Source organism: Plectropomus leopardus, chromosome 3, assembly GCF_008729295.1.
Source record: "Plectropomus leopardus isolate mb chromosome 3, YSFRI_Pleo_2.0, whole genome shotgun sequence".
Taxonomy (NCBI): domain Eukaryota; kingdom Metazoa; phylum Chordata; class Actinopteri; order Perciformes; family Serranidae; genus Plectropomus; species Plectropomus leopardus.
In genome coordinates, this window is record NC_056465.1 from 20096859 (window position 1) to 20117337 (window position 20479).

The following is a 20479-nucleotide window of genomic DNA, read 5'->3' on the forward strand; positions in this document are numbered from 1 at the left end:
GGAGTGATGATTGATGACACGCCTCCTCTGGTGCACACTTCCCTGCTGACGCACTGCTACACTTTTCAGCACTAATTGGGCAACCCTGCAAACTCCCCTTTCAGAGTATGTGGGGTCCAGGTCTAAGCAAACCACCCACTCAGAGAGATGTCTGAGCTATACTGCCCTGATAAAGCATTGCCCACAAGCCCCCCAGCATGTCAGCAACACACCACGGTCCTGTTTGCTGTGTTTAACATTTGCCGTACACTAAGGTAGGCACCATGAGCCATAAATATTGACAAAAGATGAGAACCTATGAGGAACAGTGGAACTATTTATATCTACCTGCAAAAAAGGTCCTCTGTGCACCTCCAGAATACATTATGATAGGGACTCCAAACAATGACAAGGCAATGCTACCCAGGCAACAGCCACTTGATATTCCCCAGGACTGTATTGTGGGCCAAGGTGCTATCTGGGGCTCACATTGTTTGTTTCTCCTGACTCCATCAAGGGTGACTTACGTAACCTATAATATGAGTATAATGCATTCATGAAGATAGATATTAACTGACACAACTTAGATTAAGTGCCTCGCTCAAGGACACATCAGCAGTATCCTCTGCGCCTGCGTTTTGAACTGACAACCTCAGGATCATTAATCCATTTAGAGCTCGGAGGGTTACAGCAGAGTAAACAGAAGGCCAGTGTCCTTTAGAACTGTTTGCTAAACAGCACAGCATGTTCAGATCATGAATTCATCCACAATGCCGTGTAATGCAGGCCCAGGCAATTACTAAGCCTGCAAACCATATGGTTAGGAAGACATCTAATAACGGTCTGCTGTATGTTCAATGGTTTTCAATGAAGGACAAAGGTTCAGCTTATGGGTTGAGAAATTGTGGGTGCGCACTGAGGCATGACTGATCTGTGCAATTGGTGAGCACAAAGGGTATTATGTAAAAAACCTTCCTGAATAAATATACATGATGTGCTTCTAAATCTGATTACAATATCGGAACAAGTCGGAAGAACCATTACTGTCATTTCGCCCTCCACAAACTCAATCTCTCGCCTGCTTTATCAGCAAAATGGTGTTGTTTTTTGGTTTTTAAATCCCTTTTCTGTTTCATTTTTCTCTATTGCCCTGTTTTTTCTTCCTGTTATTTTCCTCCTTTTATCCGCTGCTTTTATCCCTACGTAATTGTTAATGTTTAAGTGTCTCTCGGCCCCCAGTCTGTATAATTAGGACCTGTCACTTCCTCAGTGGCTGAGTAAACCAGGAAAGGATTCAGCGTGTCACGTCCAGGATAAAATCATGTGAATTTATTTTGAGGAGGAGGTGGAGATGATATGGACAGAAGCCTTTGAATTTATTCTCTGGCTGGCTCTCATCTGGATTTAAGCAGGCACTTCTGAGGACGAACTCACAACTTTAGGTAGCTGCCTTGCCATAGACAGGCTTGCTAGTTGATTAGCTGTTTCTAAAACCATTTATGTAAGCTTACAGCGTGAATTATTCTTATTCCGTTTTTAATCTCTACAAAGGAATGTCTGCATGAATTATTCATGCAGCTGTATACAGTATCCCTCCTATTATTAACTGTGAGATAAAAAAATATATATCTATCTGTGGAATAATTTAGTCGGCAAAGCAGCAGCAGAGTTGACACACAAGAAGTGCATATTCAAGCTGATCGCAGAAAATAAAAATCAATTTCGAGGAACTGGCAAGTGTCCATATGAAGTGCTCTGAACATTCACTCACAGTGAAGGTTTCCTTGCTGTCAGATATTGTACAGTGAATAGCCCACTTTAGCTATGCCAGCAGTGCGTCATTTTATCACTATACTGTGACAAGTATTACAACTATACTGTGTAAACAAACACACACACAGGTATGTAGGTCCATTGCAGTATTCAATATACCCATTGACGGAATATACAGTATCTGACATTCACTCAAGGCCCTTCCAGGAATTATCATATTTTTGTGAAAGCATTCACTTTTTTTGGCTATTGCCACGGCAAACCAAATTGAACATGCCATGCAAATAAAAGCCCCTGCAGCTAACAAACACATCCTGTCAACCCAATGTCCGGGCTTAACCTAAAACAAAATCTTATGGATTGCAAAAGACTTGCGTCAGTGTCAGTGGTACAGACTCCTGAATCCATAGATAAGTTAAAAAAAAATGACATGCCAACCCAAAACATACCATACCATATCAAATAAAACTGAGATTATTTTATCTGACCTTATGTAACTTAAGCTCATTGTTTACCTAATTTACTTTTTTTCATTCATTTTTGTAATTACTATTAATACATTATAATATGTTGATTTACTTATGAGAAATACATGGAATTTATTAACGACAATTGCAGAAATTTTACAATTTAAGTTTATTTAATTTAAGTAAATTTGTTAAACTCTGTGAGCTATACTGATATAAATTCTCATGCTCTTTTATCTCTTATCTGAATTACAATTGTATTTTTGTTTGTTTGTTTTATATTAGAAAATATTTATCCAGCTGAATGTAAATTTTATAAGTAATAATAAATGTAAACCGGACAATATAGACCAATCATTTCTTTGAGTGTATGATGGATTGCTGCGTTGGCACATTATGGTTGTATTTTGTGACACTGAACATCTGTCTCCATCTTATTGTAACACTGATGGAACACCTGGGAATACTGTGGAAGAAGTTCTGGACTTTGTTGTGTTATCCCTGAAAATGCCTTTTATGCTTGTATTTTTACCGCTGTATTTTTACATGTTTGCGTAGTCGAAGAAAGATGTTGTACATCTCTACTTTACTGCAACTTCCACACGACTGTATCTGAATTTTGTTGAATAAACGAAACTAAACCAAGCAGATCTTTTTTTTAAATTTGTAAATCAGAGCATATTGTACTCCTACACAAAACAGGGATTTCCTTGATACATATCACAAGGACAAAGTCAAGTTAAGTAAGGGTAATTGCTTCCTTGTTGACTGACTATACTGTGTATCTTTCATCTAACTCATAGCTCATCGTCCCTTCTTATTTTATTACACAATAAAAATCATAGATATGTCCAAACTAAACCTTTCACAAGACTACGCAATTACAGTGCTGAGACATTCTCATTTGCAAGTATAATTTTGATGCACATGTCAACACACAATATTTTTGAGTGAAAAGCTACCTTGTTTTGAGTGCAGTGGTCAAAATGATGTCAGTTTTGTTCTTTTAAATCCTTCTGTTGTTACCCTATTTTATATTCCCACTCTTTGTAAAAATGTAATTTTTTACCTTAAAAGAAAATAATCCACTGAAGTTCTGGATAATTCAATTGTTGTCTCTTCTATAATAATTACCTGTTATAATAAACAAAAAATATACATATATTTAAACCAGTTTGCTGTAAAATTACAAGGGAGAGCAGAAATGTTGGTCAAAATGAGTAGAAATGAGTCCTTTCACACACCAACTATTAAAAACTTCAACCACAGGCTCTACTGTTGTAGAGGACAAAGTACTCGGAGTCACATCATTGATCATATCTAGATGAGTTTGAGGAAATTGTACGCTGGGTGACTTGTAAGACCTCCTGTCTCTTGCACAGCCTGGTGCCAAAATGAATTGCATTAGGTCCTTCACTTCAATAAATGCTCTTATCTGCTCAAGAGCTCATAGACTCTTTATCTATGTGACTTATTAAATTGCAAAATTTTATGATGCACAATTTTCCTGTAACGTCTTTCTTCTAACTCCCCTACAATCTACTCAGATTCAGTTTTTCTTGATACATTTAGTGATTATTTTGTCCTGTAATAATGATGCATGTACTCTCACTCTTTGTGTGTCAGAATAACACCTAAGAAGTCTCAATATCATCCTGCCTCAGACCTTCATTTTTTTAAGTCAGTGTCACTATTCTTGTGTTGTGCAACCAAGGAAGCCTTGGTTTTGCTTCCATGTAATGTAAACACATCTGATTCTAGAGCTTCTCTCTCGCAATGATCTGTACTACAATACTTGAAATATTTTCTCATCACAGAAAAGCACAATCTGCCCTTCTTCCATGGTCCTCACAATCAAATCAACTTTGCCGCTCCTTCAAGGTGAATCATTTTGTTCCCAAGAAAGAAATATCCGGCAAATACTTTAGAGTGGAAATCAGAAAAATCTGCAGCATCCACAGACTGGAAACGTAATAATCTCTGAATGGCCACACCGGCCTGTCAGGGAAAATATTGCTGTTTATCAGGTAGTTGTTTTACATGTCAACACATCTGAACGAGAAATTGGAAAACAAGCCAAAATTCATTGTGAAAGCAGTAATTTCCAGGAGTGCAACTGTTTCAAGAACCACCTCCCACCCCTGCACTTCTGTGTTGTGGTGTGCTGGCATCAACTTTAACACAACATAATAAAGCATCTGGCTTACATATTCCCGTAAGTGAGCCAGTACATGCCACTGAAGTCATTCAGCACAGCACCTGTTTCCACATGCAGCCCTGCCTGTGATGGCAGATATGGAACACAACCGCAAGAACGAACCCTACAAACACTGCACTGCAGGTTTTTCCCTTTGAACTTGTTGAATGGCCCTGAGGTGGCCATGAAAACAAAGATGACAGGATTATCCTCTTCGGGCTTTGAAAAGACTACCCATTAGCTACTGCACTGGCAAAAACGAGGGTGAATATTCTGAAATGAAAGTGACACTCGCACAGTGCAGAGAGGAAGGCAGCGGGGGCATTGTGCTGGAATCAAAGACAGCGCCTGGATTGAGGTTTGCAGAAGAAAGACATGGCCCACACACTTCCACTGAAGACAACTGGCTGTTTTAGAGATTGCTGAATGTACTGTAGGAGCTGCAAACTGATTGCATGCCTAAGGGAAGTTCTATTGTGGCACATGACTGTGTTTCTCAAAATACAGTAAGATGAAAGAGCGTGCGTTAAATCCAACAATTGGCATGCACATTTTAACATGACAGAGATATGGTAGGTACACGCTCTGTATTATCTACAAATACATTTCATTTGTTGCTCTTAGGACTGGATGCTAATTAGCTCGCAGCTGTAATCCCCTTTTTCATATTGCTAACTGGGTATAAGAAGGTGGAAGAACAGAGCCCGACATCACTACAGAGAACCTAGCAGAGGTTAATTCCATGTTGTTATGTAAAGCTTGCATGTAAGTTTGATGGAGTTAAAGAGGATAGTTAAAATATCTCTTGAGAGAAATACTATCCCCTTTCCTGGTCCAAAAGCTTCTGAATTAGTAGCATAGCTTTTAATGCTGCCAAACTCATACTCTGCGGGTTTGAGAGCAATATAGTTCATTCTGCTTGAATTGCTTGTATCTATACACATTAGGCCCATCTAAAGCCTGCAAGTAGTTATTATGTCCATTATCAATAATCTGATGATTATAATAATTGTTTATGTACAACATTTCAAAACAAATATAAAAAATGCTCATAATTTCTCTTATCTTAAGGTGATGTCTTTCCTATTGGTCTGTCAAACAGTCCACAACCCAAAGATATTAAGTGTACACTGATTTAGAGCTATACGTATAGAAGCAATCATCACAATAAAGAGCGGAAGCAAAATAAGATTTGGCATTTTTCCTTGAAGAATGACAGACAGGATTAATTGATTAACAAAATAATTGTAGATTAATAAATTTAATCAACATTTCTGTTGACTCACGCATCAATTAATTGACTACTTGTTTCAGCTCTAGATATTTTAGCTATCAAAACAATGTGTCCCATCAAACATAATCAGACCATATATATTGGCGTCAGCATATTAAAGTATATATATTGCATTACCCAGAGGTTGCATGGTTCAGTGTGAATACACAAATGGCAATGGTGATACTAAAAAGCATTGTAAAGGAAAACCCATCATTAATTGGGTTATCATCATGTCTAGAGATGGGAAATTCAACTATAATTATATCAAAAAGCAGTAGAATCTTTTGTGCATACTTTTTTAAGCAATAGTGTTTATTCCTCTTAACCCAGTACTCATCATCATTAACTGGATAACATTACTTGTGGCTAAATTGATCACAGTATTTAAATTGATCACAATTATTAAGAGGCTTTAAATTGCAAAATGTGGACTGTAAGAGATAACGAGCAAGACCTACAATACAGCAGGTCAACATTGCTGCTGTTTTCTACTGCTTTCCACTGTGGTATGTCAGTGTATTTTGTCTGCCACTCTTGAAATCTATGTGCCAAATAAAGTAATAACATTAAGACCATTTAGGCATAAATTAATGTTAAGAATGGTGTCATTCAATGTTGAATAGATTTACACCAAAAAAAAAAAAAAAAACATCAAATGCATGGCGAACTCCTTCACTATTACCCCCTATAATTACACAGGCCTGCCAGGCCACCATGCCAAAATAAACCCCCGCCAGGCCAGAAAAAATAATTTTATAATGCCAAAACTAATGCTTAATATCCAGGTTTTTCCGCTATATTTATTTGCAGCAGCGTATCAAGGCCAGTGTCTGTGGTTCGTTCACATGTCTGTAATAACAGCAGGGCAAACTGCTAAAGTCAGTCTAACAGGTTATGTGAAGATAATTTTGTCAGTAGGCCTACACTACAAACAGGCTCAGCAGTGAACAATAAGCTAATATCCTGACAGATCCTGTGTTTTGTGTTTTCAGCTGAGCTAGAGCAGAGAGTATTCAGTCAAAACTGATCGGTGATGCTGTTTTGCTCTCATTGTTCTCCCTGAAGTTTGCTGGGAGTGGTGTCATGTAGCCCAGCAGTACATTTTATGTGAACTAAGTACTGCCCTGGACTCTATTTAAAAAAAATACCCTTTAAATGTAACATTGCGCGTCAGCAACCAATCATGTGGTAACTTGGGAGGCAATTTGGCCTTGTATGCTCTGGTTAATTTGGCATGCAGTTAACACACCTGTCATAATCTTGTTTTAATGAAAACTCAACTCCTACCATATGTTCCTGGTGTTCTTCACCACTGTTTTGGAGGAAAGAAATAACAGGACTAAAAGGGGAAACACTTTAGAAGTGACTTTTTTTCTTTTCTTTTTTTTCAAATAAGTGTTGTGCAGTGAAACGTCAAAAAGTAACTGACAAATATTTGAAAAGGTAACTGATCAAAACTGTAAAGCAATTTCAAAGTGTTAAATTTAAAAACAGATTTTTTTGTGGTAAATTGTGGGTTTTATTGTGTTAGTGCCCTGTTGTGCGTTTCTCTGTCTGCAAAAGTGGCAGAAGACCCGACATTTGGCAGTTGGTTTGTGCTAATTTCAGACTTTAATCAAGAGGTTAACTCTCTGATAGTTATACAGCAAATATAAATAAAATTATTTACATGCAAGTGCACAGATGCACAATGCAAGAAGCAAAGATTTATTTGTGCATCTCTATTATAATTGTGATATGTGATTAGATTGTCTAAAAGCCCCCAGCCTCTGCCTCAAATGGGATACCACTAATTGATAATTAGATGACTGATATGGGCTATTCATTTTTATTTTCTAATCCCTGATTTATTGTGATCCCTTTGATTAAGCACTATGAGGTGACTGCTGAACATCACACAGACCAGAATAGAAAAGAACACAGCTAGCGTTACATGTTGCATATGAGCAGACCAAATACTAAAGATAGAACGAACTCTCGAGTGTTTACAGAGAATACTGCACAGCTCATCCATTATATGGTAGTAACTTATCATGGCTTCATTTGCATTGGCTTTTAGAGTTGCAGGGAGAAAGAGAGGGATAGGTAAAGATAAGGTGAAACAGAGAAACGGAGAGTGGAGACATAGATAAGTGTGGAGAAATCACAGTCCCATTATGAATAGCGAAAAGCCCCCCGAGTCTAAAATTAGAATCGTAATGAGTGGCAGTCTCACAGATCAGCTGATGAATTCGCTGCTTAACATTAGCACAGATTGAGTCAATCTCCCTGCCATGGCAGGGTTGGGACAAAGCCTGACAGCCTATTAATGTCATAGCTTTTCCTCTATGCTTGGATTAAATCCCCTATCTTTTCTTGGGGAGCTTCACAGTCTGTTGTGCACAGAAAAATATTTTCCACCATGAAAGAACGGAATGCTTTTGGAGGGCTTTGTCAAACCAGATTCTGAGCACATATTAATAAACATGCAATAAAACAATGGCGATCAGGGGCCTTTTCAAATACACAGCACTAACCTTTGTGAATGATGACAGTGTTCTGTGTTTGCAGAAGTGACGTACTTCGGGGACTGTTTTATATCAAACTTAAGCAACACCAGATTTTGTTCGGTTTAATTGGATTACTTTACAGTAACAAACCATTTGTGACATCTGTGCAAAGAAGCAAAGAGTTAATACACTGTCATGAATCTACAATTAAGCAGTAAGTATCAAATAGAGTCATTTGTCATGGCTGCCTTTTATCAACCCCAAAATAAAAAGAAAAGCTTTCCAGTAAAATATGCTTCAGTATTTCCACAGTACTGCGATGCCATACAGAATATTACGACTTGTGCAAAACGTCTGCACAAAACTAATGAATCATTCTCACAAATGAGGCTTTTATTCATCTCTGTGCTGCATGACACTTCTGTTACCTTAACTTCTGACCCCGCTGGAAACAAAAGGTAGCACTATTCTCAGTGATATTGATTTGCTCCACTGCTTCTTTCTCCATTTACTAATAATTACCAATGCAGACTCTCCAATTACTCGGCTCCAACAAACATTTACAGCAGTCTGAAATCCACACACCCATTATGCAGATGACAGAGGGAGAGAGAGAAAAAAACAAAACACAAAACCTGCTCAGAGCAACTCCAATTAAAATTCTTTAGCCATGCCAACATGGAGCCAAATGAATTATGACAATACGTATCTCCTTTAGCTGCTGGAGCTTCTAATCAACTGTGAGAGACCAGCCGTTGTGAACATATGAGTCAGCTTACTGAAGTGCTAAAGTAGAGATTACAGTTGATACATCTTTCTTAATTTGGAGAATTTCCTTGATTGACCATGGAAAACACTGCCAAGGTAATTATACTGATTTCTCAGTAGTGAAATATGTGTGACTCATAAGAGACACTGGTAGTCTTTGAATCTGAGGAACTATGACAACCAGAAAAGTAATGGACATTTTTCTAGTCTTTGAGAATCAAACTTATTACTTCATGTCATATAGCCTTTTAGTTATGTTATACAGGGCCTGTACACATGCCGCGTCTTCAAATGCCTGGAAAACGCAAGGTCAGGCACTGAGTGCTGCTCTTCTGTCTACCTTGTGCCATCGTTCATAGTTGCGTCTGTGGTTGCTAAGCAACCATCACCTGGATTGTATCATAGCCCACTTACCAGAAATCCTGAGGGCACAGCTGATCTTTTTCAAAGTGTTGTTTCTTAAGTGTTTATTGTCTGTGGGACAGATGTAAAGCTCCCTGCATTCCCTGTATCCCTGCATTAAAACAAACAACTTCTCCTCCATATTTATTAGAAACTGATATTTACAAAAGACAGAAAATATATCTGCTGGCTCTGATTGGCTGTTCTTTGTCACATGACGTGGTGTGCGATGCTGTATTCTACAAGTTGAAGACTCCTGCCACGCCCTGAAAAACAGGCGCTCAGGAACATGTGTGTTGTGATCGCTTTGCCCTGAATTATGAGCCCACCTGCCACACGTCTACTTTTTTTAAAATGTAAGCTTGCAAAAAACGCAGCGTGTGTACAGCTCTAAAGGCTGCAGCTATTATTTTTTTTATTTTACATCAGTAATCGTGTATTCTAACAATTAATCCATCAATTAATCATGATTCCAAATAAGAAATACTTTTGCTTTTTAAAAGAGCAATGGTAGACACGTATACAAAAGGGAAAATAAGACAGGTTTAACTAATCGGTTTCCCTTTTAGAAAAAAATCACATTTTTATTGTGTAAATTGCATATAATAATAAAGCTCAAATAGCTGTTAACTGTTGCATTTCACTGTGCAGTGTACGATCATGCATCTGACAATTTAACTTGAAACTTGTTTACACCCCCTTCAAGTTTCCATTTTGGGGGATTTTTATGTATTTTATTTCATCTTACCAGCCAGCCAGCCACCATGTTGATTCAGCATCTTAAAATGGAAACTTTGAAGAATTAAAAACACCTTGTGTTTCCACAGTGTGGGCAGTTTGTACAGATTAACAGTTTTTGTCTTTCCTCCACGCTGCCTGGAGCTCCCCGCTCATCCAGCAGCAGGGGTCCCCGCATTTTGCTTCATTCGGTTGATGAGCAGAAAGCTCCAGGCGCTGGCAGCCTGGAGGATGGCTAAAGTTAATGCTAACATTAATGATTCCCTGTGTCAGGTCCGCTCCGTGGACTTGATGCATTCTGTTGAGATGCTGAAGTATTGACACCATGCTATCGCAGTAAGCTAGTTTGATTTTATAACAGATGCACTGTTAAGAATTTTCGTTTTGTGTCTGCTTGAAATGATCTAAAACTTTGGACACCTTCTGTCCTTTCCTCTGGCCTGTCCACTCTTCACCCCTTGATATTTACTCTCACTTCTGTAATTTTACAATCCACAGCATCGTATTATTACTTCTATTTTCAGCACACCACCGTGGTGTAAGTGCATTGTGCCACAGTAAAAATTATCCCTCTGAAACACGGCGTGCTGTATATAGTTATATGGATTAATAAAAAAAACTTTGATGCAGATCATTTGCAGTGATGATCTTCAGTAATTGAGTTACTGAAGCTTCTTCGGGAATTATCTCAGTACTAAGGCTAGATAAGTATTTGTTTGAAGGTGACATGAGGTTGCATATATCACGCTCAGCATGCAGGCAAGCTTTACTGTTCCTAACCCTGAAAGCAAGGTTCCGCAGAATGAAATGCATTTTCTGGTGTAAACCCAAGATGCAAGACCAATGTTGAATTTCATTAAAGGACGAGAAAATACCCTTTACAAGAGCGCAAATCCCTCTGGGTTGTTTTAATTCACTGAAGGGCACCACTAAGACAGCCAAGTGTCAACACTTTTGATTTATTATTCCTTTGGGATTAAACTAATGTTTACCTGTAGTCCTGCCGGCCTCACACCATGCTCACACATAAAGATCTTACATTGAAGATAATGACATCAGCCATCCGATCCTTAGGGAATATTTCCCATGATGACAATTAAGTTTCACTTCTGATACGAACACTCACTGGAAATAGGCTCCAAACATTCAGACACATTGTCTTGGTGAGATAAATGTATGGATATTTTGGCCAATAAAAACTGCATGTCAGGTTCACCTTCTGACTTTGACTAAACAGAGCTGAATTCAGGGATATATGTTTATGCCTCCTGCAGAGATTTCTAAGCAGGAAATATCACGTTTCCCAGAGTCTCACTAAAGGTTGAGGTGTTTCTCATGCTCAGCATACCAACTAAAGTGTACCACCCATACGCCTGCACTCTTTGTTTCAAAGCTTCGCCATCACAAAGGCTTCAAACTCTTATGTCAGCAAGTTTTGTCTAACCTGCTGACATGAGAGGCATACCAGAAATTGCTGGTATATAACTAGGCTCAGTTGAGGAGGCCCAGATGAAATTACCCAATGTTTTCAGAGTAGCACAACTAATTATCATGGAACACAAGGAGATACTAACTGATTGATTAAGGATTTTAATTGAAGGGGCTCTGAGGAATCATTTCAGCTCTCTGTGATAAAAGACTGGAAGTGTTGGCATATTATTTGGAGCAGGAAAGGCTGTGCACTGTTCAACAAAAGAGCTGGTCAAAAAGAAATTTACTCTGGAATAGCTTTCAGAGAGCACTAATTTAATCTTCTAAACAAATAGACAACATACATCTACCATATATATATATATATATATATATATATATATATATATATATATATATATATATAATATATATATATATATATATATATATATATATTCTCTGCATATATATATATATATATATATATATATGCAGAGAAACTGTGTTATTTCTGATATAGCCATTGGAAATCAATGCACATGTCGACTATCTGCTTAAGCAGTCTGTTAAAAACTCAAAACACTTGACTGAAAGTATCAACACTCATGCAGTGATTACACTTGTAAATAACGAGTGGACAAATCACTGCCCAATGCTCAATCTAAATTATAGACTGTTTCCAAGTCGAACTTTTATAGATGAAAAAAAAACATTTCCCAACACAGTGGACATGTTACGATAAAAAAAATTCAGTTTCAAGTAACTTCACTTTTAAATTGCCCGAAAGATAACCCGTTATTGCCTCTCCAGTCACTCTGTGTCAAGTTTAATTTTGAGTCTTATAGCTTTCTCACAACACAAACACACACACACAACACACTGTAGAATTATTGCAATTATGTGGATGCTCGCAGCTGGGTACGGGTAAAAGCTCCATTTTCCACCCCAAATCATTTTCCCTATCCCCTATAATTGTGGTGATTATAAGAATATTAGAAAGATGCTTTAAAACCTAGCATAGAATCTATTTCCCTCGAAGGATTTACCTTGAAAAAGCATTTCTATTTAGGCTTTAATTCACCAGGGCACTCAATCACTTAAGTGCTAATTGCAATATATTAGAAATAGAAATGCTTAATTTTTAGAAAGTACAATGGATCGACTTGCTTGACAAACGAAGACTATAAATGTAATCCATTTGGAAATGGTTTACAGTGTACAAATTTGGCTTTCAATGTATGTTAGCCCCAGTGACAACATAGCATATGACTACAAAAACTGGCAGCAATGTGCTAAGAAGCCAGCAGAAAAGTACTTTCCAGTAGAGTTGGGTTCATTTCCAATTTTGACGGTCCAGTCTGGTGTGTGAGCTGAAACAGGTTTTAACTGGCTCAACAGACAATGGTACTTATATCAAATTCTAGGTTTGTTTTGGGTTTTGGGGGGGGTGTTTAAAATGATCCTTTTTAGCTTTTTGCCTTTTTGGCCAGTGTCATATTTCAGGGGAGGGGTGAAGGGGCACGTTTCTTTACTTTTTGGGGTGATGAGAGGTGACAATAGATGATAAAAAAAACACTAAAAAAGCACCACCATGGCAACATTTTGTCGTACGCTGTATTTCTGAAGCTCGCTTTGAAAACACCGCAGTGGATGAGGACCATCTGATTCATGAACTTTGAATGAGGAATTATTCATACGAAACCTTCTTCTTTCACTTCATAAAACTAAACGCCCTGTCAGCTGGCTGAAGGGAGAACACCAGGAAGGGGGAAGTTTGTGCTAAGGTAAATTATCTTTGCTTAAAACAAGCTAAGCAAACATTATTTGCATTTAGCTATCATTTTTGTAATTTCAACGAAATCTCTATGAAACCTGTTTTCTGACTTAAAAGCAGCATTACATGCGCAGGAAGAAAGCAGGCTACTTACTCTTTTAAGTGTTTATGTGTTCAGTCTGATCTCCAGCACACAGCTGATAGCTCCATGGTTTGTTTGAATGTTTTAACAGAGATGGATATTTAATGAATTCACTGTGGACAGAGAGCTCCGATGTTATGCAATGCTACGTGTCAGTATGTTCCTCTCAGGATTGACTGCTGAATCATATGGGTCCCTTTGTAAAATTCATTAAATAAGTCAGGTCCAGTGCTTGGCGTATCCACCCAACCCTACTTTTCAGCAGTAGTTTGGATTTTCCATAAATCTCTTTTAAAATGAGATGAGTGCACCTTAAATGCACCTGAATGGTTAACATAGGCCCATTTGTAAATCCAAGAGCATCTGATTTATCTCATGAGTCGTGTCCTTCTGCACTGATTGAATATATATCACTTGACACAAAAGACTAAAAAGGGCAGACATATTTTAAATCATTTGTCGTCACTGGGTGATGAATGAGTATCACTTTCAGAGTTTATTACAACAAACCTTAATATTAAAACTGGCTGCAGGGTTGTTATGGACAATACTTATTTTCATAAATAGCTTTGCAGCTTTATACATTTTCATCAAAGAGAGATCGAGCTGCTTTCAGCAACAAGCTGAATGAAACAATTTAAAGTCATGACAGGCTCTGAGTTTCAAGTGGATGCTGTGGAGGAGGTTAACTGGAGGTCTTAGAGGAGGAAGCTGCTATGAAAGCCTTCTTAGCCACTGCTCTAGCATGTCACCTTATTGGCTGATTTCCATCTACTAAAGCACATCTATTGCGAATGGATGACAGAGTAATGAATCTGATGAATACTTTAGTATAGCCAGATTCCCCTGGGCAACAGGACATAGACCCACAACAGGAGCAATATGCCTGCTTTCTACTCTTTAAAAGGAAAGGTCAGATTTTTTTTAACATAAGTTTATCGCCATTAGCTATTTTTGTGACTGGATGGCTCCATCTGGGAGCCACTCCCTAACAATAGCCCCTCCCCCCACACCCATTGTTTTGCATCATGACAGTGTCTATTCATTCTCCAAAAAAACGAGGTCAAATTACGTGCCTAACACTTGATCCTTGAGATGGGGGGACCACGATGAGCTTAAGGACTGTGAAAGAGAGCAACATTGTGCTGACAGCAACACTGATCACATTAAACATGTGGTGCAGCAAACAGGCGAGGGGATTTTGCTGTTTAATTAACAGTGACAGACTCAGGTGTGCCCACAGATGTGTCAGAAGAGGTAAACCAGGTTTCCCCCCGAATGAGTGCATGAAACTGCAGATATTTGGCAGCTAACTGATGTGCACACTATATCTGCTCAAGCAAGCTGTTGGAGATGATGTAGCCCTGCTTATACTTTTTAACAGAACTGGCAGTGGCCTAATTAAAAAAAAAGATGAAATGCAGAAAATGGAGAGGGTGCTTCTCAGCCATGGTTATGGTCTTAGGAGATAGTCAATTGTGTCCTGTGGAGCTTGAACAGTCAATTAATATTCCTCTAATCCGTCTTACTAACATCTGCGTTGGGGAGGGAACACCAAGCCATTCAAACTAGATGTTGTCTTTGGCACAAGTGCTTATAGTAAATGTCAAGACCTTTCAGAGCCATAATAATGACACAGTTGAGGAAAATGATACATGGCACCATTTTTGTCCTGGATAGGGCTAGAAAACACATCTCTAGTACAATCATGTACAGCCAGAAAATATTTTCATCAACTGCTCTGTTGACATGAGGCAATGATTTTAGATTTATACCAATACCAGACTTTCAAACAAGTGACAGGTCAATTTTGCACCATTACAGAGACTAGGGCCTGTGGTGCAAGCCTTACCCTGTGGCTGAGGGCCAACTGTCAAACTAAATGACAAAAATAAGCTTGGATCATTGTCTTATTCTTGGGGTGTACAGCCTCGTTCCCTATTTATTTCCCTGGTTCCTATTTTCTGTCTTTGAAGAATAAAAAATGTAGCTTTTAAAGTACGATCAGATCAGTGTACCTCTTGTCTTGCTCTCACCCTATCATACATATTTCATTGGAAAAAATAGAAAATACAGAGATAAAAGGACAGACATACTTTAAGAATAGTACTGCAAATCGCAACTGGATGATAGAAGCCTATGCTTAAGATTTTAGTCTGCCCGGACTAAATTTACAGACATTCACTCTTTGCTGTTGATTACAGCTGCTTATCCATGTGGAAGAGGCTGCCACTGATACCGTGTGTTTCCTGACAGCACGGGGAACTGTCTTTTCATCTGGCTGTCCCCCTTAAATTTATAGCCAGATGAGTCATTTACTGGTTAGAGTCACGGTTTATTCAACTGAATCCAAATGACATGAAACCTGCAAAAGGATGGGGAAGAAATGGATGGGTAGCTCATCAAAAACATTGTGCTCCCTATGGAGGCTCACAGATTTCCGGTATGAAAAAGAGATGCAGCATATAACTTGCATGCACTCACGTAAGACACTGAAGCGCAGCAGCATCTCAAACACAAGAGCCTTTGTTAGAGGCTGAAAACGGCAGCGCTTTTAAGTCATCAGAAAAGATTAAAAGGGTGATGATACACATGTGGACCAGTCCTCATTTTTAAGAAGCTCAAATTATTTAATTGATGTGGACCCACTGTCCAACATGAATCAGGGCAGCAGTAATGCAGCGCTTCGAATTAAAGAGGTGGGGGGAATGAACATACGCACCTCACGGGAGCTACTCCATAATCCAGAGGCAGTGACTAATTGCGTGCTTCTGGGTTTGTCAGTATTTGAGAATGCTCACATTTTTTAGCCAGCAATCAGCTTTGGGGCACAGCAAAATTGCCCTCTAATAGTCCAGGGTCTTGAAAATAGAGAAACTCAACAAACAGGCACTGTTTTCTGCACTAAGTTCCTGAAAGAAATGGTTCATGCTTTGATGCCTGGCTCTTAAGACCAGTGGGGGGAAAAAGGGAAAAAAAAAGACAGAGCCATGATTCCTTGCGGTTTGAGAAAATGACTGTACCAAGACAAAGTAGGTCTTTATTATCACTTTGGTGATGACAGGGTTTTGCAACAAGATGCAATCTAGAGAGGCACGCAGAGCAGTTAGAGAGGTTTACAATCTCTGTTAGGGACAACAGGTGCGAGCAGGGCACAGTGGTAAATTCACAGTGGCAGCAACATTCACGTGATTGAAAACTTCCAGTGATTGGTGACAGCGATTGCAGAATAACCCGTTAATTAACTCTAAGAACCTGGCAATGAAAGCATCTTGAAAATGTTTGGCATTTACTGAGGCAATGACCTGCTTGTGGAGAGTGTTGCTTTATTTAGGGGGTGGGAGGCAACTTGTTTATTGAGCTGATTCATAGCGCAGGGATAATCTCTGGTCCAATAAACCATCAGGATTCAGGCAAAGCTTCTGCCACCGATCACAGCCAACGCAGACTGACACGGGGGAATTAGACGCCCTCTCTAAAGAGACTGTCAGAAGGTGTAAGTCTCTTTGACGGGACGGCCCTTTAGGCACGGATCGGGAACATGATAAAAATAGTGAGAAGCTGTTGCCAAGGTAATTCTCTGATGAGAGCACCAACACATTTAATCCACCCTCATAGTAAGACACTCATCTCCATACAGGCACTTATAATGACCTTATGCCACAGAAACAATTCAGCTCTTCAGCAATCAAGTATGAGACAACAATGACTAAAAGCCAAGCTGAGTGGAACTTTAGACAGTTAGCTGCTCTGTATTCAGGTCCACGCCGAGCATCTCTCAGAGTCAACATCCACAGAATTCATATTGAAATGGGGCAGGCCAGCGCTCTCAGCCTTTCCTCAGAGTCATCACAGCGGATATTTGATATTGGTAGAACAAGATGTTATCACAGCCCTCCAAAGATTTGCATCTTTTTTTTCTTTTGTGTTTTGTGTAGAGTTTGGGATTTTCTGAAGAAATGAAACAGAGATGTTTCTAATTATACCCTTTTAAAAAACTGCATAGGTTTTTATTCAAACGTATGTATTTAAAGGCTAGTATTATTATTTAAACCAGTGGTTCCAAACTGGTGGGTTGCAGTCCAACAGTGGGTTGCGGGTCCATTCTGAATGGACCGCAAGTAACTCGCAACCGTGTCAAGATTATTGAAAACACACTTTATTTTGAAGTAAAGTGAATTTGCAGCACTGAGCTTTAGTTTTGAAGTGCGGTTTCCACTTAATTTTGAAGTGCGTTTTCCTGCTGTAGAGTGAGGGGGGGGGGGGCAAAAAAGAGAAAAAAAATCGCCCCAAAATTTGGAAAAAAAACTACCATAAACATCTTAAAGAAAAATATTCATTGAGTTTTAGAGAATAAAAATGCCCAAAAAAAAGAATAAACATCACCAAAAGTTTTTTTTTTTAAATCACCCAAATGTGTAAAGGAAAAATCTTTTTTTTCCTTAAAAAAAAAAAAATCTCAGTCCAGCAGTCCAGGCTAAGCCCCCACTGCCCTCAAATCCTAGAAACACCCCTGGTTTGAACTAATAGCATATTATTCTTAGAATATGTTTTATTACATTTTGTTTCAAGACCACGTGTTATTTACAGTTTGTGAAATAAAACTGAATGTGTAGTCATTTCGTTTATGACTAAGGAGAAATCTAGACCGAGTGCCTGGACCAGTTAGGAACCACTGGTTTGCACTGTAAAGTATTTTGACACTGTTTTTGATGATATGCAAACTCTTTAACGCACCGTACCAAACCACGCCCATACCCAGCTGATTTAGTCCTTAATGGGCAGCTACCTGTGCAGCTGGCATCGTAGCGTACGTGATGGAGGCACTGGGAGGATGAGGGAGGAGGATGGGGGAGAAAGCGCGTCACTGCCCTAACTCGATTCTGATAAACAGCGACCACAAACACACTCCTCAGCCTCGTTTTGAAACTGCGACATCACATCGACCATTCAGCAAAGCTGACAGGACACCGCCAGAGAAACAGCACTCAGTTTTGTATCTCGAGCTCCCCTTTTTTTTACATAGCATTTGTCGACGAACATAATGCAATCATATTGGCAGCGGTGGGCTAATTTGGTTTAATCAGGCGATGTCGTCCCACCTGCGACAAGCTACCGGATCAAACACAGCACAAACTGGCACATGGTCTTCGTTACGTGATGTACACAGAAGGAAAGTATGTTAGAAAACTTTAATAAGCAGCGGTGTACTTGTCGCAAGAGCGGCGTCCTGCGTAGCTGCCGCTGCACTGGCCGCCCCCCTGTCAGGCGAAAACAAGGACGGGATGGAGGGAAAATGGCCTATTGTGTGTTTATCGCTTGCGCTGGGTGATAACCCCGTTTAAAAAGTAGTTAACAGACACCTTTAAAACGATGAACCGGTGTTTAGGAGTGTGTGCGGTCGAGAACTCCGACAGAGTGAGTGTGAGCGGGAGAAAGTGAAGTTGTGTTAGCTTGTTTTACCTCAGTAGAGCCGTGTCGCCTTGTCTGCTGACCACACTTTCCACCGAGGAGTAGTCCACAGTTTGTCCAGCGGGCAAACAGGACGGCAGAAAGCAGCACAGGCTGAGAATTATCGCAGTTAGCCACTGACCAGAGACACAAGCATCCTGCACCGCAATCATTATGTCCATCACAGCTGTGTGTTGTTGTTCCCAAGTCTTCTTGTTGCAAAAAAGAGCGAGGAGTTGGCTTAAAAAAGAAGACGCGAACGACGCTTTTATTTCCACACTTTTCCTCCTCGCAGCCCCGTAAAGAAATGGTCCGCCGTATAGTTTCCCTGGGTTTGTTTTGCTGGATGTAGAGCCCACTGTGCGGGGAAGTATACTCTCCAGTGGCTTGCACACCATCTAGTGAGGAAATGCGATGTAAAATGGGAGCAGACCTAGAAGCAGACAACCCCCAGGCTCTGATCCTGTTGCCATGCGGCCGTTTCCCGGGCAACCCGTTCCCAGTGGCTCGTGATGGAGCAGTAAAACCGGTAGGTATTGATACAGCCCAGGAGCAATTAAAGATATCGACTGGAGAACCACCCCCTGTTTATTCCTCATAAGGAAATGAACAATATGAGCTTTTGGTGGAAATCGAGCATACTGATGGTGACGCAGGTATGTCCCACAGGAAAACTCTGGAAAATACAAAATATCAGAGAAAAACTAATATTCAAAGGGGCATCGTTTAATGTCATCATTCAGGGGAGGGGTGTCAAACTAGTTTTAGTTAATGGACAAGATACATTCCAGTTTGATCTCAAGTGGGCCCAACCAGTAAAAACATTGCATTAACCCTTTGGAAACTGAGCAAATTGCCTTGATTTCAGGCAAACAAAACTTACTGAAAAGTGCTTACAATTAGATATATATAGATATAGATAATATTAATATGTAACATGAGTCTCTTTTAAATATGTATTTATATATATATATATATATATATTTATATTATTATGTAACATTAGGCTATTTTAAATATGTATTTATGATAATTATGAATACATTTTTCCTAGATTTTCCCCCCCTAGACATATTTTACTAACTTTTTTTTTAATGTTCAAATTCTATTGATTCTTGCAATTTGCGGAACATTTCTTAAAAAGTTGCTCATTGCCTTAATTGAAGAAATTGCACCAATTTGCTCAGAGCTCGAGGGTTTAAATATTTGTGAGATATCTATCTCTCTCTCTATACTATAGTGTGTGTGTGTGTGTATGTGTGTGTGTGTGTGTGTGTGTGTGTGTGTGTGTGTGTGTGTGTGTGTGCGCCTGTGTGTGTGTGTGAGAGAGAGAGGGAGAGTGTCAAAGCCTGTACAGCTTAATATAAATGCATAGAACACTATTTACCCTCGTAAATATCAAGAATGTAGCCATTCAGATGAAATGTCATAATCCACAAGCCTAACTTTTAAATACATGTGCTGAGAGGTCGAGAGTAGATTTAGTGCCATACATTGGTTTAGAGTAGAATTAAGGGGGTGGGGGCATGTTACCCTATAGCCTACAAGTATAACAGTGTAACTGTATATGAAATGTTAATAAAAATACACACACAAAATACAATCAAGAC

General features: G+C 39.2%; 1 protein-coding gene across 2 annotated transcripts in view; it reads right to left on the reverse strand.

Annotated features, from left to right (window-relative positions):
• Window positions 1-19374, reverse strand: part of negr1 (neuronal growth regulator 1) — a 161044-nt gene extending 141670 nt beyond the window's left edge. For both annotated transcript variants that reach the window (XM_042483651.1, XM_042483650.1), the window contains exon 1: window positions 18882-19374. In XM_042483651.1, the coding sequence (XP_042339585.1) occupies window positions 18882-19267 (386 nt within the window). In that variant the 5' untranslated portion in view covers window positions 19268-19374. The remainder of the gene's footprint in view (window positions 1-18881) is intronic.
• Between the last annotated feature and the right edge of the window lie 1105 nt (window positions 19375-20479).